The 19,824-nt window shown below is 47.5% G+C and overlaps 10 protein-coding genes across 10 annotated transcripts; 4 read left to right on the forward strand and 6 right to left on the reverse strand.

Annotated features, from left to right (window-relative positions):
• Positions 1–814: 814 nt before the first annotated feature.
• F5891DRAFT_1117990 (uncharacterized protein) lies at positions 815–3,261 on the reverse strand. Its single transcript, XM_041363823.1, has 12 exons — positions 3,165–3,261; positions 2,677–3,111; positions 2,518–2,626; positions 2,419–2,462; positions 2,351–2,369; positions 1,974–2,304; positions 1,866–1,919; positions 1,508–1,814; positions 1,402–1,457; positions 1,262–1,353; positions 1,020–1,212; positions 815–964 (listed from the first exon to the last, which is right to left on the reverse strand). The coding sequence occupies exons 2-12, from the start codon at positions 2,807–2,809 to the stop codon at positions 926–928; spliced, it is 1,377 nt and encodes a 458-aa protein (XP_041217759.1). The 5' UTR covers positions 2,810–3,111; positions 3,165–3,261; the 3' UTR covers positions 815–925.
• Positions 3,262–4,208: 947 nt separating this feature from the next.
• On the reverse strand, positions 4,209–5,097 carry F5891DRAFT_987090 (uncharacterized protein; the record flags this gene model as incomplete). The annotated part of the gene is made up of 4 exons (XM_041377858.1): positions 4,209–4,287; positions 4,342–4,530; positions 4,592–4,821; positions 4,891–5,097. The coding sequence occupies 4 exons, from the start codon at positions 5,095–5,097 to the stop codon at positions 4,209–4,211; spliced, it is 705 nt and encodes a 234-aa protein (XP_041217760.1).
• A 789-nt stretch (positions 5,098–5,886) lies between these two features.
• Positions 5,887–7,538, reverse strand: F5891DRAFT_124465 (heterokaryon incompatibility protein-domain-containing protein). The gene is made up of 2 exons (XM_041369783.1): positions 7,454–7,538; positions 5,887–7,401 (listed from the first exon to the last, which is right to left on the reverse strand). Exon 2 carries the CDS (start codon positions 7,369–7,371, stop codon positions 6,001–6,003), a length of 1,371 nt encoding a protein of 456 aa, XP_041217761.1. The 5' UTR covers positions 7,372–7,401; positions 7,454–7,538; the 3' UTR covers positions 5,887–6,000.
• On the reverse strand, positions 7,397–7,978 carry F5891DRAFT_964942 (kinase-like domain-containing protein; the record flags this gene model as incomplete). The annotated part of the gene is made up of 2 exons (XM_041376127.1): positions 7,397–7,702; positions 7,757–7,978. 2 exons carry the CDS (start codon positions 7,976–7,978, stop codon positions 7,397–7,399), a joined length of 528 nt encoding a protein of 175 aa, XP_041217762.1.
• A 112-nt stretch (positions 7,979–8,090) lies between these two features.
• On the reverse strand, positions 8,091–9,022 carry F5891DRAFT_124469 (uncharacterized protein). Its single transcript, XM_041369785.1, has 4 exons — positions 8,923–9,022; positions 8,667–8,848; positions 8,499–8,613; positions 8,091–8,443 (listed from the first exon to the last, which is right to left on the reverse strand). The coding sequence occupies exons 2-4, from the start codon at positions 8,687–8,689 to the stop codon at positions 8,141–8,143; spliced, it is 441 nt and encodes a 146-aa protein (XP_041217763.1). The 5' UTR covers positions 8,690–8,848; positions 8,923–9,022; the 3' UTR covers positions 8,091–8,140.
• F5891DRAFT_124429 (uncharacterized protein) lies at positions 9,012–10,807 on the reverse strand. The gene is made up of 6 exons (XM_041369776.1): positions 10,398–10,807; positions 10,306–10,335; positions 10,218–10,234; positions 9,587–10,156; positions 9,333–9,529; positions 9,012–9,284 (listed from the first exon to the last, which is right to left on the reverse strand). Coding segments are annotated over exons 1-6 (1,011 nt in total). The 5' UTR covers positions 10,593–10,807; the 3' UTR covers positions 9,012–9,282.
• Positions 10,808–11,019: 212 nt separating this feature from the next.
• Positions 11,020–12,421, forward strand: F5891DRAFT_124508 (uncharacterized protein). The gene is made up of 4 exons (XM_041369792.1): positions 11,020–11,369; positions 11,437–11,949; positions 12,005–12,255; positions 12,307–12,421. Exons 1-3 carry the CDS (start codon positions 11,111–11,113, stop codon positions 12,178–12,180), a joined length of 948 nt encoding a protein of 315 aa, XP_041217765.1. The 5' UTR covers positions 11,020–11,110; the 3' UTR covers positions 12,181–12,255; positions 12,307–12,421.
• Positions 12,422–13,361: 940 nt separating this feature from the next.
• Positions 13,362–15,184, forward strand: F5891DRAFT_124473 (uncharacterized protein). Its single transcript, XM_041369787.1, has 6 exons — positions 13,362–13,924; positions 13,979–14,008; positions 14,069–14,085; positions 14,149–14,715; positions 14,774–14,950; positions 15,027–15,184. The coding sequence occupies exons 1-5, from the start codon at positions 13,730–13,732 to the stop codon at positions 14,946–14,948; spliced, it is 984 nt and encodes a 327-aa protein (XP_041217766.1). The 5' UTR covers positions 13,362–13,729; the 3' UTR covers positions 14,949–14,950; positions 15,027–15,184.
• A 99-nt stretch (positions 15,185–15,283) lies between these two features.
• On the forward strand, positions 15,284–16,901 carry F5891DRAFT_124527 (uncharacterized protein). Its single transcript, XM_041369796.1, has 6 exons — positions 15,284–15,527; positions 15,593–15,622; positions 15,675–15,691; positions 15,756–16,325; positions 16,386–16,582; positions 16,640–16,901. Coding segments are annotated over exons 1-6 (1,011 nt in total). The 5' UTR covers positions 15,284–15,332; the 3' UTR covers positions 16,642–16,901.
• An 824-nt stretch (positions 16,902–17,725) lies between these two features.
• F5891DRAFT_964924 (uncharacterized protein) lies at positions 17,726–19,606 on the forward strand (the record flags this gene model as incomplete). Its single annotated transcript, XM_041376126.1, has 2 exons — positions 17,726–18,395; positions 18,447–19,606. The coding sequence occupies 2 exons, from the start codon at positions 17,726–17,728 to the stop codon at positions 19,604–19,606; spliced, it is 1,830 nt and encodes a 609-aa protein (XP_041217768.1).
• Positions 19,607–19,824: the final 218 nt, after the last annotated feature.

Consider the following 19,824-nt stretch of genomic DNA (forward strand, 5'->3'; position numbering starts at 1 on the left):
AAGCAGAAACACGACTCACTGTGCAGACAAAAAAGGTCTACCATGTAGGTAAGTCATATTATCAAGTCCAGGAAAATGCTGATACTCACGCATTGATTATAAGTGCACTGCTGGCTACCGCAATGTTTGTCAGAAAGGCAAAACTTGGCACAATGATCGGCGCTATCCGTGTCACTGGTAGCAGGCATGGCAGAGACTGATGATGCTAAAGCAGTCATGACGGCGAGGACAAATGCAGAGGTGAAACGCATTGTTTGTGATTCGTGTGATATGGGATCAGGTAATTCTGAAGGCAGTTGTAGCGAGACGGCGGGCTTTTATATTTTTCTTTTGGATTTCTGTCGTTTGGATGTGCCTTCAAACGGATACATATCTACAATGCCAGCAAGTCTATTGGTGGGTGTGGAAAGGTGTGGAACTGCTGAACACCCGCGTTTTCTACCGGCCGTTGACTCGGTACCAAAACTACCATGACTGGAAAGATCTCTGTGTGCAACCGTATGAGTTAAAGATCCTCTTTACGTGGTTACAGCCATCTAATATCTGACGTCGCATGCCGGGATTGATCAGAGAAATTCTGATACGTAGCATGAAGATAATCGTTCCTCACACAAAGTGAACTCTGAATACGCGTCCTTGACTTCGACCATTCCACTTTTGGCTGGAGACCCACCAGCTGTCGGCAATCATGATTCATGACCCAGATTCATTTCGACTGTCGACGTGTGGTACCAGTGAGATAGATGCCGTGTGCAGGCCTCATCAAAATGTCTTTATATCAGTCGCTGGAATGAAAACAACGTGTTAGATTGGCACACAGAGAGCTCCTGTTTTGCATGGTTGGTCTTCTCTCATTTATGTTCGATGGTAGTCATAACGTCGGTATAATACAGATACATCATGCGTCACAGCAATACCCCTTTTGTCAAGCTATACCGAGCTCTTTTGCCAAGATCTGGAGACCCTATATCATTACATTCATTAAGAGATATATAGACAGACATAGGAAGGTAGCCCAACAGGTGTTTACTGAAGAAACGCGAGATCCCAAATGGACCAGAAGCAAACCAAAGTGCCGGATGTCCAGAGGGTCGATATATCTGATTAAGCTCTCCCTCTGGGTCAAGACCCCACACGTCAGGCGAAAGAAGATCGGTAATATCATTGCTAAGAAGAGCTCTCGCGGTCTTCATGATGGGTTCATTTCCCGTACTGGAACGTGCATGAGAAAGATCGACGAAAACTACCAGTCAGACCATACGCTAGGACGATAACGTCTGCTGAAAGCTTGGAACCGTCTTCAAACGTGATCCCATCTTTGTCAAAGTAACTGATATCTCGGCCTTGTTTTATCTGGACGCATATCGCAACAATCAGACACAGCTCTTAGACAATGCATACAAGTCCTGCCTTGACTCTGCCTTCGACGATTAGCTTACCACAGCCTATGTCAAGCACTGTAGGGTGTTTAAAATATCACTCGTCTCAAGAACAAATCCGAACGCACTAGTTCCTGAAGCCTGGCGGCTGAATACAAATCCTTCCAGCCCAACCTCGCCACTACCGGGCGAAAGTTCCCATGTCAAGTTGAATCCAACCTTGCGCAAACCGTCGTGGAGTTCCTTATCAAGCATCTTCGCGTGTTGTGTCCCACCTGAAATTTTCAGTTGCAGGAAAAAGGCCTTAGGCATTGAATTATTGCGGAAATCTAGTTCCTCTATAGGGGTACTGTGAGGGAAAGGGACCTTGAGGTAGGTCTTCTCTGCGGTAGTCGAAGACATAACACATGTAGCGCTTCTTTGGACCATTGTTACCTTTCCTTCCTTATGAAATCACGACTTTGATATTGTTCAATCCATACACACCTCAGTAGCACCATGCGCTACGAAATCTTGACATATGTCTGCACTAGCATTGCCCTAACGCTCTCGTAAGTGTGCACGCAAGTGTATAATGGAGAACACACGACCTACCGCACCCACAACGACAACGCGTTTGCCTCGGAATTGCTCTGCATCTTTATGAAAGTCGGAATGATACAAGGCTCCTTGAAATTCATCCATCCCATTCCAAGTAGGAATGCGAGGGCTCCCACTTCCTGTGGCAAGTATCAGGTACTTCGGGTTAACGAATACTTTCCGGTCTCTGTGCTGGACTTCCACAGTCCATCTTGCGGATGATGAGTTGTACGCTGGAGTTGAGGCTATGCTACTCGAGAGCCAGATACACAATTCCTGGTGCACAGCATATGAATCGAGGAAATTAGCAAGTTGCCCCTTAGGAATATAGTTGGGGAAGGTTGTCCTAACATTACTGAGATATATACCTTTGAACGGCGAAAAGCACATACGGATATGGACTGTAAAGCACTGTGTAAGATTAGCTCAAAGCCTCTTATAAAAAGATGATAAGACACACTGGAGCTTTGGTATGCCGGAGTATGTAGCGTAAGGTTTGGGTACCTGTGGTTCGCATATATAAGAAAGAACAACACATTATCACTGTGTTTGCGTATACCGGTGTCGCCAGGAGTCTCCGACACGTGCATTTTTCTCAATCACGAGCGCACGGATGCCCAACCTACGCAGCCGCGCTGCAGACATGAGGCCAGCTTGTCCACCTCCAACTTTTACAATCATCAAGTCATCATAATTAATGAGAGAAACTGCACTGCACCGATCAAAACCGTGGGGTCTGCCTCTATAGCACGGAACCTTGCGTTGACATCTTCCTCCCAGGTCATTTTTCGATCCTCGTGTAGGCCGTATTGATCTGCAGAAGACTCCTCATGCCCGACGAGGTCCTGCATGTTTGTGAAAAGGGTTAAAGCTTTCCACTTCCCATCGGTATCTTGCGTCAGACGGAAGAATCCTCGTCCAAGTGCAGTTGGTTTCGCAATAGTAAATGTGAAAGCACCTTGTACTCCTTGAATGCCTTGTGGACCTGGCAGTTTGAATGGTGAAGGCGCATTGGCGGTGTGATCATCTAGCTTGAAGTTCCGAAGACCAGAATGTTCAAGTCGCGTCTTTCCATCAACCACCTCCGAGAGGAATCCGTGTATTTTTTCCAGACCTGATAGCGTCCTAAAATCCCAAGAGAAACATAGAAGATCTAAGAGAGAGAACACTTGTGAGTACGCCTCAGTTGCTTGGACAAGCACCGACCTCTGAACCACCCGTCCGAAAGGAAATGGCTCACAAATGACGTAGAATCTCCGGCAGACGACGCAACCTCTAAGCTTTTGAGCCAGTCAGCGGATATTGCATAACAGTCCTCTGAAGCCATGTTGGTAAGGCAGGAGATAGTGAACGTGAATTAGCGCAGGTGTGGAGATATAAGCGAAACCTGTGAGTTCATGGTACGTACCCTGTTATCAGTCGGACTTCGGGTGGCGGGCCGCCATTATGTGCCATCGTCCTCGTGCCTATGGGTCTTCCCACGTTTTTCGCAAGTTTTTGAGGTGTCCGACGAGCAGTTCGTGATTAGTATCCAGTTGGATATTGTGACAATTATGCCACTATCGCTCGCGCACATCATGACATTCCATTCGAACTGATTGGAAGGACTACTTACGCGACATGCTACGAGCGCATGCATATGATGCTGAGTGTGTCAATAATCTTATTGTGTTCCTGTTTTCAAAGAGGCCCCGGCGACATTTTTCACATTAGTACTTAGATGAGATGAGCCTAGACTCTCATTGAGATTCGGCCCGTGTGTATGTCGTGCTCAGAATTTAAATTATGCATTGGTCCTCGTCGACGTCCAAAAGGTACAGTTGTATTTACTTTGCAATGACTGTTTGCCCGAGCACGTTTCCATGCACGTACTATTATGCTTTTAATTTGTATGGTCGAGCCATGCTGTACCCCAAGGGTTTGCAAGATCCATGGTGTGAAACAGATCTAAATTTATGTTCAGCCTTAGTATCTTACTCGCTGCGACAGCCCCAGCTGGTTAATTCCCTGGCTAACTTTGAATATTACGGGTACGAGAGGCTTCCACTATCAATCCATAGAGCATTCTCAGAAGTCTCGGAAGCCTCGGCTTAAGATTTAGTGTTGGCTTCTCGAGCTCGCGCGTCCCAGATTACTCATCACGATGCATATAAACCGTCGTTCTGTTCTTGTTCTACTGACATATATAGCGGATGTACCGAGAAGACAGAAAAAATCGTTTGAACATCATAAGCAGCGAATGGGAGAGAATTATGTGGCGAAAACCCAGAACAAACAGCCAAGAACAAAAGCAAGGAAAAAGTAAAGGGGATAACGGGTCTTGGGTTGCCTGGAGGATCGTGATGAATCAGTACAGAACGAGAAGTTGAAAAAGTTCACTCACACTTGCCCATTTTGCATGAGAATATTTGCATAGAGGTGTTCTCTTTCCATCTTCTTTCTGAGGATACGAACCGGAAGTGCATCCTCATTGCGACCTGCAGCGCAAATGACTTCCCTGTCTTGTTTTGTCATTTTAGCCCGCAAATACAACTGGTTCTGCACATCCGCCCGAATATACAAATTGAGATACCTATGCAACGTAAATGTAAGCTCCGTTTGCTACAATCCAAGGATAAGGACAGAGAACCCACTCTAGACATGTCATATTACTGGGTGCACAAAACAACGTGCCTGCGACAGCGATAATATGTATGAACAAGGGCTTGCGATTTCTTGCATCATCCAGCACAACAGCGGGGATGAACAACTCAGTGGTCATTGAGTTCCCTAACCCCTCTGTACAGTTATAGCTAATGAACTCTACGAGTCCCACAGGATCTTTGGCGAAACCTCTTGCGTTGTACCGTGCTCGAGCCTCACGCTACATATGTAGCTGCTCTGGCGTGAGGCGATCTCGCAAGCTTGAGTGCCACGGAGTGACAGCATTAACTTGCAACATTCCTGGAAGGTGCTCTCCAACAGCCATGTGGTTGAAATACAATCCAATGAAATGAAAGATATTGCTGGGTTCCATTGCAATGTCGACATGTGCCACAAATGGCACGTCGAATCCGATCTGAGGATCGTCAAACAGGTCATAGTGGGAGGCGATTTCAATTCCAAGGAATTCCATGAGCAACGGGTTTGCACTGAACATTCGTATGGATTTGAGTACCGCCGGGGAGTGTTCAACTTGGTGGCATGCCGGTCTGTGGTTGGATCTATCATCGAGCCCATGTAGAGTGAGGACCTAATATATGTCAATCATAGTCAATACTTTTACCTGTTTTTCTTTCGAGACTGTACACGCAACGCATGTCAGATTTGGGTTTCATCCCAGTCGGAAATCCCACCTTTTTAAATTTTGAGGGCATCCTAGAATTAGTTGGGAGGACGTCCAGGAAATGGTTAGTCTGGGGCGTCTAGGGCTGTGGCTGACTCGTGCGGTGTTTGAACCATATTTCACAATAGGGAGGGTTCAAAGTTTAATGGCTTCGCCATGCGGCGAAGGGTGAATGAATGAGTGAAATTCAAATTTGGCCGCATTTACATCACTCACACGTGCACAGCGGGGAAATTGACATTTTACCACCTTTGCCGCCAGTGAAAGGTAATTCAGAATGCTCTGGAACGCTATAGGCCTGGTCTGGGATGGTCTAGCCAGGTCCAGATCTGCTTTTGATTGAAATCCTGCTCGAAAGCGTAAAACGTTGACAATGAAACCCTCGACGTGTTGGTCCACGTGATGCCAAATGACCATAATTCAATTTCCCACCCTTCCGGCAACAAGTTCTTTTCTGAAGTCATGTTAGTAAAGCAGGAGGTAGTGAACATGAATAAACACGACTGATGAGTTCATGGTATCATGTTATAAATCGGACTTCTTACTTGGTTCATTTGAGTTATCTCAGTCCGAACACCCTGTGTCACAATATTTGGATGTGCCGCGTGCACTGCTCAAGTCTAACTGTCTACAGCAAATTCACATGATTCAGTCTTGGGATAAGTACGAAGTCTGTCACTATTTCAGATTGAAGATATCCGGGATTCCATCACCTAGCTATAACCAGACACACTCTAGAATTTTCTCAAAGTCATTTGCACAAGAAACAGTCAAAATCTCCTCCGTGATCTGCCTCCTCCAGTGGTTGCGCACGGTGTCCATTCCAGGGCGACGAAACCGCTTCAAGAGGAAGCATATATAGCTTTCTCCCCGTTTCAATATTCCTTTGTCGGCGTCATCATGATCATGGTAGTTGATAATCCCGATCATCCATTCTGTCGTGGATGCCGGTGGGAAGGAATGTGATTGTACGACCAGCTTCTTGAGTGGTGATACCCAGCGGCGACCTGTGGGTCGGGAAAGGAATGTCGACTGCCATTGGCTCTGGTCAACAGAGGCAGGAAGCATGAGCAGTCTGACTTGCACGCCACGCTTCGTGATTGAGAAATCAGAATCGCCACAACCCTCTCCCCACCACGAGATCTGGCGATTCTTGAGCATATCCAGTGCCGTGTCGTTCGTTGTGCGGTAACAGCTAGGCTCCGTTGGACAACCGGAAAGCCCGCCTGCCCACACAAGAATTTGCCATTCCTTGCAGTTCTGAATTAGTTCAACCATGAATCTTTGGAACGCTCGATCTCCTTCTCCATATGCGATTGTCATGCTGATGTTAAAAATACCAATGAGGGAGTAGGCAACATCCTCGATGCGGGTCGTCTTCCTACTCGCAGCCCAGGTCATCTTCTCCCAGGCACGGTTTGGTCCGGGGCGAAAGTTGCACAGGTCATTCAGGGGGATTTTGGTAACTCGAGAAAGAGCAGAGATGACCACCGCGTCGTCCTTGTCGTTTTCATTATCCGTCAGGGATGTCCATCTAGGACCGTAAAACTTCATCCTGAGAGGTGCAAGGAGCTCCTGCAACGTCCAACCACGAAAAAACCATTCGTCAATCCCTAGCGTCTCTAATGAATTCGATTGAGCCAGATGCACGATGCATATATACGCATCGCGGTACCATCTGTACATCGAACGTATGGCTTCATCGAGCTCCGAGCTGCTTTCCTTATTGATGCAGCATGTGTCAGACCATGCGAGACGGCAACCATAGAGCTCCTTCGCTTTTGTGCAAAATTCGTGCAACTTCTCGTAACCTGCCCCTTCGCGCCTTTCCAACTTCAAGTCTTGAAACGTTGGCTCCGACTTGCCCCATCTGTGTGATAAGATGGCATATTTGAGCATGTCGGGGACCAACCTCGACTCTATAGCGGATTTTCTTGACCATCCTTTATGCTTAGATATGTCCTCCTCTGTAATCTTCTCTGGTTCCAGTATCGTAAGAAGTTCTTCCCGCGAGACCAATTTCATCTTTGGGATGTAAATCAGATGTGACGGAACCTGATCAAAAACACGTCGTCTGAATTCGTTCATTACATCAGGAACGCCACAGAGAGAATTATGCTGATATCCAAGTCAACTTGTGCACGAACATAGATTCGATAAACGAACTTGCCTCGGAGACTGTAGCTTCCACGGTCTGCAGTATTCCGGGTATGCAACGCGGCGGGAACTCTTCGTGTACAACGGCTAGGATCTGATCTGCAGAAGGGCGATCCGCAGGCCGAAGCGAGAAGCATCGCCGGAGGAAAGATAGATCTTTATCACTGATTCCTTCAGGGAATGGCGGCACTTGGCTGTCACGCAAACGAGCCTTTACAGTGTTATCTGGGGCTTTCTGCCAGGGCTCCTGTCCAGAAAGAACCTAAAAAATGGTATTGAATACGGTGATGCCATCGTCGATGAAGGGTATCAGTACATGTATCATGTTGCAACCGAAAGACCACACATCACTTTGAGACGTCGGAAGTCCGCTAGAGCTGTTGATCATTAACTCGGGAGCTGTCCAGGGAACATCACCCAGACGGGTCTCGTCAGATCCTGATTCCGCGATCTCATTGAGCATCGTGGAAAGCCCGCTACCCTTTACAAAGGCACGACCATTCGAGTCTACCAATATGTTATGCTGATGTTGGCACATTGGAGATCAGTGCTCGCCTGTTAAATTTTCGATGAGAACTTACACCGCTTAGATTTCCATGAACCACTGCGCACGAATGCACTAGCAAAAAACCTGTGAGAATGCTCACTATCGTAGACAAGCAGACATACAATACTGTAGCGCTGATGCAATATCTTGCAACTAACCAACTTTGGTTTTAGATATGGTGAAATCGTAAGCTAAATCACCCACCAGGCGAAATCGCTCATGGCGCGTCAGGATATTGTGATGTCTAGTTAATAATTGGATCAAGTTTCCATTGCCGATCCAAGGTGATACAAGGCCAGGTAAAGGGCCGTATCCGTAAATGAGCCCGAGTAAAGGCAAAATATGTTCGCTTTGAAGTCGCCCCCATACTTTGATTTCTTGTCTCCATTCCTCGCTTTTAATGCTGAGTGAGGCAAGGTCGGAGTCATGCCGAACCTTGACGACCTGAACCGCAACCTGGTAGTGTTTAGAATTATCAGCTGACGTCGATTGTCAACTAGGGGAAACCTACTGGAGAAGATTCAGAAGGCGAATTCCAGCTGCACTTGAAGATTGTCGCATAGCCGCCCACTGCAGCCGGTGTGTCTGAGTCTTTGATTATTTGATCAGTGAGATCGGGGATGCAACTAAAGCACAGATTCAGCAAGATGAAAGCTACAATTCACAAGAAAATCCGCACATAGGAGTTTCGAATACTGACATGACTACTTCTTGCAAGTTGGATGGCTGTTGCTAAGGTGCGAGTCAAGCGTCAAATATGTGTACCTTGGTGCTTGGCAGTAACCGAAAGTTATTTCCCACCGTCTCTAAACTCTTGGCATGAGTGGGCGCTTGTACTTCTGACCTTGTGCTCTTTGGCGTCTACGTGTAGAATGTGAGCGCGCTAAACACACACTTAGCTCCGCTACTGACATCGAGCCTCGTCGAACACCTACCTTTATGACGGGATCGATTTCCACGTGTTGAGTTTGAGGTCCTTCTGCAGCGATATTTGAGTCTATCGAGTGTTTGATCATGTCAAATAGGTGCTTCGCAATGCCGATTCGACGCCCGTTGAGTTCAGAGTCACAATTGAGATTGAAATATAGGAAGAATGAAAATATTGACCGTTGGCGAGTATGTGGCATCATTTGATTACTATTTCGCGGCAGCTGATATCAAGTCAACTTTTTTCCACTAATAGTACACAGGCATTGAATAAGATTGTGCTGTCGACTGATTATCGCTCGCACATGTCAATGGCAGCCCATTCAAGAGGTGTCGTACAAGAGGCTCCGATCAGAAAGACACGAGGATCCTTCCTTGTTTTAGTACAGAACGATAAGGTGAAAAAGCTCACACTCACATTGGACTGTTTCACGTGTCATTTCCATGACACCAGCATAGAGGTGTTCTCTTTTCATCTTCTCTTTGAGGATACGAGCCGGAAGTGTATCCTCATTACGACCTGCAGCGCGAATGGCTTCCTTGTCTTGTTCTGTCATCTCAGCCCGCAAACGTAGCTGATTCTGCTTATCAGCTCGAATATGCAAATTGATATACCTGTGCAACGCAAATGTAAGAAGCTCCGCTCGCTGAGGATGAGGACGAAGAACATACTCTAGACATGTCACAGTGCTCATGGGTTTGTTGAACTGCGCGCCTGTGACAGCAGAGACACCTGTGAAGGGCTCGCGTTTCCTTGCAATGTTGAGGACACCAGCGGGGATGTGCAACTCAGCAGTCACCGAGTTCCCCGAGTCCTCTGCACAGCTACAGCTAATGAACTCTACGAGTCCTACGGGATCTTTGGCGAAACCTTGTGCGTTATACTTTGCTCGAGCCTCACGCCATATCTGTAGCCGTTTCGGCGTAAGGGGACCTTGCGTGCCCGAGTTCCATGGAGTAATGGCATTGACTTGCAACATCCCTTGAAGCTTCTCTCCGACAACCTTGTCGTTGAAATACAAACCAGCAAAGTCAAGAACGTCACTAGGTTCCATTGCAATGTCAACACGTGCCATGAATGGCACATCAAATCCAATCTGGGAATTCTCGAACAGGCCACAGTCAAAGACGATACCGACTTTGAGGAACCCCATGAGCAAAGGGTTTACACTGAACATTTGTATGAATTTGAGTACCCCCGAGGAGCGTTCAACTTCGTGGCATGCCGGTTTGTGGGTGGACCTATCATCGAGCCCGTGTAGAGTGAGGACCCAATATATTTAATCATAGGTAGAACTCTTACCAATTTTTCTTTTGGCACTGTACACAAGAAGGCACACGACGTACGTCAGCCCTTCAAACTTCAGTTTCATCTCAGTCGGAAATCATACCTCTTTTGAGCAATACCAGACGCTCTTACACTAAAAGCAGATTGCAACACTCGATTAACGGCTGCAACAGTATTCAGATATTTGACCACCACCTTTGCGCATTTCAACGGTTTCTCTAATTTCGTTTGACATTGCGTACATTGTACACTGGAGTTCTTCTGGTTTGCTTTGAGAGATTTAGTGGAAGCTGCTAGGGCGCGGAAATAATCATCCCTCTCTGGATGAATCGCGTGTTCGATATAGACGGTCCGTGGAGTCGAGGAGAGGTTGTTCGTGTTAGCACTCATGTTCTCGCGAATGCGATGGGTGGGTGTTAAGCGCTAATAGCAGTGAGTTCACCGGCGCAAAGTGACGACGTATCACGAGCATCCTACTTGGAGCTTGGCGCACCGGTGGCATCAGGTCCCAGATCATAATGTCAGACCAGCTATAACCATTTTGGATCTGTCGAGCGTAGCGCTCAGGTGCGGGAATTCTGAGACCAAGTGTCTGCAGCAAATTCACACGATTCAATTATGACACCGTTGAAAAGGTTTCATTTTATCTCGAACGGCGAGCACTCTTTTACTGTAATAATGTATGATGAGTCCCGTAACTCCGCGTTGCAAGTCATGCACTTGTGAAAGCTTCGTTAACACAGAACGGTTAGCAATAGTAAGGTTTATTCTTGCTGCTCACGGAGCTTCCTTTGACCCGAATGATGGCACAATCAATTCTCGAGCGCTAAACGACACTCAAGCCTCAGGCCTCAGGGCCTGACTTCTTCAGTGCACGATTTTCAGCTTTAAGCTTCAAGACTCGCAGCATGTGGTTGAACAGTGTTCGGGACTTCATCCTCAATTATTCCTGGCTATCAACACCTATCATTGCGGCAATTGGATGGTGCCAGACCTGGGTTATCGCTTCTATTTTTCTGTCCATGGGAAAATCGAACGAGGTTGTTGAGGCCATTGAAGAGTCACGACTGCAGAGTTCCTTCGTGAGATACTATAACGAAGCCAGAGAAGACCCAGGTCACTCGGAAACATCCACTTGTAATTATGTTGCAGAGCAAAGGTATACGGGTAAGTGGTTGCATCTATGGAGTTCCGGTTCGAGGCGTTCAAGCTGATAGTGCCCTATTGGACTCAGGTCTAGCAAAGCGTACGGTACTTGCTGCATGGCTTGCAGACCGTTCCACCGCTACTCCCAAAAAGGCCGTCGGTGTGATGTCGATGGACCCTGGACTCAGCACGCAACTTTTTGACCTCTATCACTCCGTCTGCAATGCAGGCTACCTTGCATACCTGTCATTCCTCATTCAAATTACCGGCTCTCTCTACGGTATCGTGACAGTCTCGATCATTTGGGCAGATGATGCACGTCTCAGAGAGGAAGCTTATGGCGTTCAACTGCAGCAACAACTTGCCGCACTCACTATCAACCGCGGGATGTGGTCCATTGCAGCTCTTGGAGCATTCTCCCCGTGGGCACCTCTTCACGCTCTCTATGTGACGACGGCTATTGCTGTTGCACTGGAATTCCTCTTCGCTGTCAGGGGATTCCTCATTGGTTGGCATATGAGCGTGCTTCCTGGTATCCTCCGTTTCTTTGTTGTCTTTTCGTGGTTGCTTCCTAGCGCAGAGGCGCTGACACTAATATTTGGTATGTTTTTGAGCTTCTCGTTTGTCAGTTCTGCATTCACACGTATCTCCTACAGGCCTTATCGCAATGAAGATGGAGGTTTCATTCATCTCCGCCAAGGTGATCATCTTTGGGCTCCCGGCACTGTGGTTAATGATCGGGCCGTTGCTTATCATCGGAGCATCGTTGGGATCGCACTTTGGCATGTTGAATTGTCTTGTTGTCAATTCTAGCTTGTGCGCCACAGCTTGAGCGAAGAGGCGTGCAGTCAGGCAGTTATCGGAAGGAGCATGTGTCTTGCCATTTCTTGTCCTGCTTTACGTCCTGGTATGATTTTCTTGCCATCTGCGTGTATGTTTCTCACCTGTATCGTGCAAGGTTTTATCTTTGAAGTTCATGATATTCATGCGACACTACTTCCACTTTCAATCATCCACATCACTCGATTTGCAAGAGGTTACAGCCACATCATACCCCCTTTACATAAAGCAAGTGAACGAACAAAATAGAGATGATAACAAACTTCTCCTCGAGTTGGCTGTTTGTTGTAAGGGTTGTATTGCAACCGGTGTATACCAGGTTTCTGTGGCACCCGGTCTATAGATAGTGATATCCGACTCTTGGGGATTCTTGCACGCCACGTGTTGTGATCAAGGGTGAGTGCGCCATGAAGTCCTTTGATGGCAAAACCGCAATTTTACAGGCAACTACTCTGACGCTGGCCGGTTACGTGTTTCGCAGCGGACATATTTCAGACTTCGTCGTGCCATGCTACCACAGTATGAATATTCCCATCTTCAGGTCGAACGTCAAATGCTTTGTAAAGCCGGGTCATGTAACAACGAAAGAAGGTCACCACCAAGATCAGCTCATCTGGCTCAATATTGACCTATCAAATTATCAGATCAATGTGCCAAACTCTTGTCTGGTCTCTCATTTCCATATATTGGGAGCATCTACTAACACATATAAGCACGAACAGCTGGCGGCTCAGCATCAATTGTGCCATCCACGAGCTATCACCTGCAAGCTGCTCTTCCATTTTATTTCCACGTCATCTAGTATCAGTCGTACATGGCTACCACCTGCACATTCCATGGTTGAGTCGGTGTTCAAAATGCGTCGAGGTATCAACATGAAAGCAAACATCATTAGAAATATGATGGTTACATCGCTTTGCCTGACAGTGACTTAGCCATCGTCGATTTTACCTTTGGAGCTTATACAGCCTCCGTCGAGGATGGCATTTATCTCATGCATTCTCACGCCGATTTACACCCGGTACACTAATGAGTGAGTTAAGGTAGAGAGTCACGAACAGTGTTGTTCACCGCTACTTACTGCGTAATAGTTTGGCAGGAGATCGATAAACGATTTTAATTGGCTGATTATGCCTACTTTAAGAATGGACATTATGTAATCATGTCACACTTACTGTCTTCAAAACGTCAAGTTGAACTTGCCAGATCTTTGCGCATTTCTAGTGCATGATTTGGTCTGCGGCAATTATTCTGATGCTGAACTCGGGTTGACTTTATAACTAGCAGGAAACTTTGCTTGGTGATTGATACCACGAGCAAGACTATGACGGAAAGACGCCTAGAACCAATATGGGCGGCCTGGGTAGCCTATCATCATGATGTGGAGCTTGCTATTACGAACAGGGCAGGGTGCCCTTATGGCGGTCCATGTGGCACTGATGTCGGAATTACTGATATTCTCCCACCAGACCTGAAACACGCGTCCGCCATGAGGGTGCACCGTGACCATCAATGTTTGACTCACCGCTTTTCACCACAACATGAGTACTGGCTCAGGCGACCCCTCTGCAACACCAAACGTTGTCCGTGTGGTACATGCGACACATCCAGACCGGGACACTTTTTTCCATGCTGAAGCAGTTTCGAGAAAATTCCTCAAAGCGAACCAGAAGTATGTCGGCGTAGAATGTACGCAGTGCCGAATGAGATTGGACAAACCTTTGAAATGCGCAAAGGTGATACATTATTCATACTGTTGCAGACGTTCATTTAATCTCACAAAACTTTAGTGTAAGAGTGTCTGGTATTGCTCGAAAGAGGTAATACTTGTGGATGAAGGAAAAATATGAAAGGCTGACGTCGCATGACTTCTCGCGTAGTGCCAAAAGAAAAATTGGTGAGAGCGCTGTCCGATTAATACAGACCCATGGGACCTCACTCCACATGGACTCGGTGATAGGTCCAAGCACAAACCAACATGCCATGAAGATGAACGCTCCTCTGGGCTACTCAAACTTGTACAAATGATCATCACAAATCCAGTGATTTTGGGCTACCTCAAACTCGGTGTCATCTTTGCCTGTGGCCTGCTCGACGATCCCCAAATCGGGTTCGATACGCCGTTCATGGCACGTGTTGAAATTGCTATCGAGCCAAGTGACATTCTTGACTTTGCTGGATTGTATTTTAACGACAGAACTACTGGCGAGAAGCTTCAAGGAATGGTACAACTTAATGCAATTACTACGTGGAACCACAGTATGCAAACTCCACTTACGCCAAAGCGACTCAGCATGTGGCATGAAGCTCGTGCAAGGCTTAATGCAGAGGGTTTCGCCAAAGATCCTGTTGGCCTTATAGAGTTTTTCGGATGTAGTCCTGCAGACACAGGGAACTCAATTACCGCTGAGTTCCACATCCCCGCTATCATGCTTGCCGTCGCAAGGATTCGTAAACCCTTTGAATACATCTCTGCTATCACGGGCACTCTAATCGAGCAACCCCTGAGCGCTGTAGCATGTCTAGAGTAGGCTCTCTGTTCCGTTACTCTAAGCAATGGATCTGCTTACGATCACTTTAAATAGGCGTGTCAACTTGCATATTCGAGCTGATAAGGAGAATCAGTTGCGTTTGCGTTCTGAGATGACAGAACAAGACAAGGAAGCTATTCGTGCTGCAGGCCGCAATGAGGACGCACTTTCCTCTCATATTCTCAAAGAGAAGATGGGAAGAGAACGTCTTTATGCTGAATTGGTATGAATGTGAGTGTCCATTTTCGGCGATTTCTCTTTCTGAATTTTGTACCAAGCGAAGGGAAATACTGATACGAGTCATCAGTAGACATTCTCTCCTCCGCCTGCGATTCAAGTTACCCTTGGACTATGCTTCATAACATTGACAGGGCCTTACTACTCAGGTTGAATTTTGTATCTTGTAACTCTCTGATCGAGGTCTTGTGTATAATGTTCTTTATCACATGATTCAACGCGGCCTTACTGTTAGAGTTCATAAGAAGACGGGAGTCGCCTGTGGATCATGTGAACAGCCGACTCCTGAGAAAATAGGTACGCTCATAACCAGTCCTTCGTGAGCCTTGGCGCTCAACTTGCCACGACATCCATCTCTCACCGCCTTTCCGAGAACATGGAGACTGACTCTGGCGCCTCCTCTGCAGCTTCAAAGGGTGTCCGCATGGTCCATGCGATATATCCAGAGCGGGACAGTCTTTTTCGTTCTATAGCAGTTTCGAGCGAAGTCCTCAAAGCGAATAAGAAGTATTTCGGCGTACAATGTACGCAATGTGGGACAGAAATGAAGAAACTTTTGAAATGCGCAAAGGTGATGATCGATTATCTGGTTTATGCTGTTGCAGGCGTTCATTGAATGTCGCAAATCGCCTTTAGTGTAAGAGCGTCTGGTATTGCTCAAAGGAGGTATGACTTGCAACTGAGACGTAGAAATACGAAGAACTGACTTTTTGTCTAGTGTCAAAAGAAAAATTGGTGAAAGTGCAGCCTATGATTGTCAGATTGACACAGACTGGGATCTCACTCCACTCGATGATAGGTCCACCCATAAACCGACATGCCGCGCAGATGAGCGCTCCTCTGGGCTCTACAAACTCGTACGAATGTTCAGTGTGAATCCAGTGCTCATGGGGTATCTCAAGTGCGGGATCGTCTTTGAGTGCGGCCTACTTGGCAATCCCCGGATCGGATTTGACACGCCGTTCTTGGCGCGCGTTGAAATCGCCATCGAGCCGAGTGATCCTCTCAATTTTGGTGGATTGTATGTCAACGACCCGACTGTAGAGGAAAAGCTTGAAGGGATGTTACAAGTCAATGCTATCACTCCGTGGCCGAGCCCAAGCATGCAAGCTCGGCTTACACCAAAACGACTCAACACATGGCGTGAAGCTCGAGCAAGGTATAATGCAGAGGGTTTCGCCGAAGATCCTGTTGGACTCGTAGAGTTCATTGGTCATAGGTGTACTGACGACTCAACGAACTCAATGACCGCTGAGTTGCACATCCCCAAGATGACTCTTCTCGGCGCGATGACACGCGCCCCTTTCACGTTTGTCTCTGCTATTACGGGCATTCACAAGAAACCCTTGAGCGCTGCGTCGTGCCTAGAGTTGGTGCTCCGTTCTTATACTTATATTGCACTTCAGTACCTTACGATTACCGTGCATAGGTTCATCAACTCGCACATTCGGGCGGATAAACAAAATCAGTTGTTTTTGCGGACTGAGATGACAGAGCAAGACAAGGAAGTTATCCGTGCTGCAGGTCGCAACGAGGACACGTTTTCCGTTCGTATTCTCAAAGAGAAGATGGAGAGAGAACAACTTTATGCTGGTTTCTTGCAATTGACAAGACCAGTAGTTACCTGTGAGTGTCCACATTTCCGACGATGTCCCGATCGTCTTTCTGAATTTGCACGAATAGAAGGAAAATACTATTACGAGTCATTACGCAAGTTAGCCTTGTACCATTAAATGCTTAGTATCGCGCCGATGCCTTACTCAGGTTAGATCCGATATTATGTATGACGTCTTTTGAAATTGGCCGCGTAATTAATTCATATAATTGCCAGTGCAATCGTGGTCCTTTGGCATTAATTACGATGGGTGGATGAGTAGTAAGGATCCCGTCTTTGGACTAGGTCAAAGATACGTCCTATTGGGTGATTTCAAAAGGATCAAATGTGCAACAGCTGCATCAGGGTTGTTGTGTTCATCTAGCTTGATCTTGATGTTCTAAACCTTCTTAGCGAGCTCAACTGTGCTGAACTTTGTACTGCGGCTGGGGGACAGGCATAAAGGTACGAGATTTATTTTTATCCTTCCGAGTGGGAGGTTAGCGCGTTGTTCAATATTGCAAATTGAGCGATACCTGCGATTGGGGCTAGTTTTGCAAAACTTTGATACGACTACAAAGTTTCACATGACTAATCACTTCTGTCGCGCCTAGTCACGATAACGGGGATTGATCGTAGCCTGAAGGATGGACAATATGGAGTCACTTGGAGAGTACCCACAGCTTCGCGGAGGCGAAATATCTCCGAACCTCGTGGGACTGACCGTGTAATCCTGATACATGCATGATTTCAAGTGAAGCTGATATTTCTGCGTCGTCTGTGATGCTGCGATGGCGGAATAACCGAGAGCGTGGATATGGGAGGAAGGCCCCATGGGGGGCTCATCGAGTCATCGATCATCGACATTTTGTGGGGTACACGGTTGAGTAGTAGAGCATTCATTTCATTTAGTCATCCTTACGATAAGTTGAGGTACGCGAGTGAGGCGATTTAGATGATGAGAATTAAATTGGAGAAACGCACAGTCCTTGTGAATAGGGCTGTGCGTACAGCAGCGCTACTGTAATCGATGGAAAGACGTGGAATTGCGACGAGTTCGGATTTAGTCAGCTTACGCAGTATAGTGCCGAATCGGCACCGGGTAATTCCGTGGTGTACTAGTAACACGCCTCCTCAACGAAGGGAGATAACACCACTCGACCACATCGACCAATATGTTGACCGATTCGATAACACCCTCATTCTCAACAGTAGACGACTTTTTCAACCTCGACGTACTAAACTCAGCTCCTTCAGCTTTTACAGCTTCGTCTTCATCTTCATCACCACGAAGCCCTTTCACTTTCTCAGCTACAAATGGCGCAGACGACGATTTCTTCGCCCAATTCCTAGACACTGATGAGTTAACAAAGGGTCCATCTCTATCATCACTCTCAGTCCCTTCATATGACTTTTTTGGCGCACCCGAAGCTACCGCCAGTACAAGTGGCTCAAGTCCTGAGAGCATCGACGCAAACACTCCCATGTTCGCAATAGATCCACAACTAGTCGGAACTCCTGCTACTTCAAACGACCATTCAGATCAAGACTCTAACTCTGACCAGGAACTAGAGCTAGAGCTAGAGCCAGAGCTCGCTCCGCCTAAACGTTCTCGCCGCGGTGCTGTTGCTTCTGGTGGCATAAAGAAGTCATATCCTCCTTCTGAGAAGGACTTGAACTCGGGCGCGGGAAAATCAAAGTCCTCAAAGGACCCTGCCCCCCTCAAGATCCTAGAACCCGAAGATTGGCGCCCAAGTCCTGAAGAATACAAGAAGATGAGCAGCAGAGAGAAACGCCAGCTCCGAAACAAGATCAGCGCACGAAACTTCCGAGTAAGGCGAAAGGGTCGGTATCCCTTCTATATTCCTTCCCTTTCTTACTTACACCTCAAAACAGAATACATCACAACTCTTGAAGGTGACATCGCAGAACGGGACCGCTTAATCGACGCAATCCGCTCAGAACTCGGCAGCTCCCGCTCAGAAAACACTGCTCTCCGCCAAGAAATATCAGCCCTCAAGCGCTGCCTTCTCGAATCTCGTCATGCCCCCGACCTCCCACCCCCAGCAGAACTCCAAATCGGCGCACCCCTCTCCCCACCCGGCACACCTGTGTCCGTCCCATCAACAACTCCACTCATCACCCCCAACACCCAAAAGGACCTCCCTACGTCTCCACGTCTGGGCGCAAGGCCGTTTTGGGGTGGATTTGGTGGTATGGGCGTTACACCTGTACACACGACCCTCATCCCACCCGTCGGGGTCAAAGCCGTCCTTCAAGAGAACATCAATCCTGCATTACACCGCCCAAGCTCAATCGTCGAGAAGACGAACAGCCAACTCAATGGCCTTGGTATGGGCATGGGAATGGGCATAGGCGCATTCGATGCCTTTGCGGATACGAATCCATTCACACTCAAGACCCTCGATGCATATCGGATGCAATTATGGGGGAAGATGGCTGCGCAGCATGCTCATGCCAACGGGAACGCAAATGGGATGGGGTATACACCGCATGGATTGGCATCGGGCCTCAAACCTGCGTATTTCGCATCACCGAAATCGCAACCACAAGCACTCGCTGGGAAGAACGCGTATCCTTCGCCGCCTCCGTCCCCTGTACTCAAATCAGCGCCGGTACCTACGAGGGAACAGGCTGCGCTTGCTGCTATTGCATCGCAGACCCTACTTGGGAAGCTTGGAAGCGCGTTTTGGGATGCATTTTCTGGGTCTGGGTCTGCTGCGGGTTCTGGTATAAGTGGAAGTGGAAGTGTGATGAGAAAGGAGTGGGATGCAGAAAAAGTACGCAAGGTCCTCGAAGGTCGGGCAGTCGTCCGAGTCGTTGATCTTGATGAGCCCGTTCTCAACAAACCCTCTCCCCCTTCCTTGATGGTGCCTTTGAGTACGGTGGAAAGGAAGCCGTCGTTACCTCTGGGTATGGCGGAGAAGACACAGTCGAGTGGGAGTGGGACTGGACCGAGTTCGTGTGCGTACAAGACGAATGTGTGCGATATTTTGGAGGAGAGTATGAGGAGTTTGACGATTTCGAAGAAGTAGAAGCAGGCAGGTCTGGCTTCTGTCTATGCCCTCTCCCATGTCCTCTCCTGGTTCCTTCATCGTCTGCCGTGCTTTACTCCCAGCCAACGGTTTGCTTCCCTTCCCTTTTGTGTCGACTTGCAATGACAGCATCATATCCAAATACTTTCCTCGTCCTTCATAATCTAATCCAACCCCCGCTCCGCCTTCGCTCATTCGTCCTGCGCCTTCTGTGGCTT

The sequence above is a fragment of the Suillus fuscotomentosus genome (assembly GCF_016647785.1).
Source record: "Suillus fuscotomentosus strain FC203 chromosome Unknown F5891scaffold_143, whole genome shotgun sequence".
Lineage (NCBI taxonomy): Eukaryota > Fungi > Basidiomycota > Agaricomycetes > Boletales > Suillaceae > Suillus > Suillus fuscotomentosus.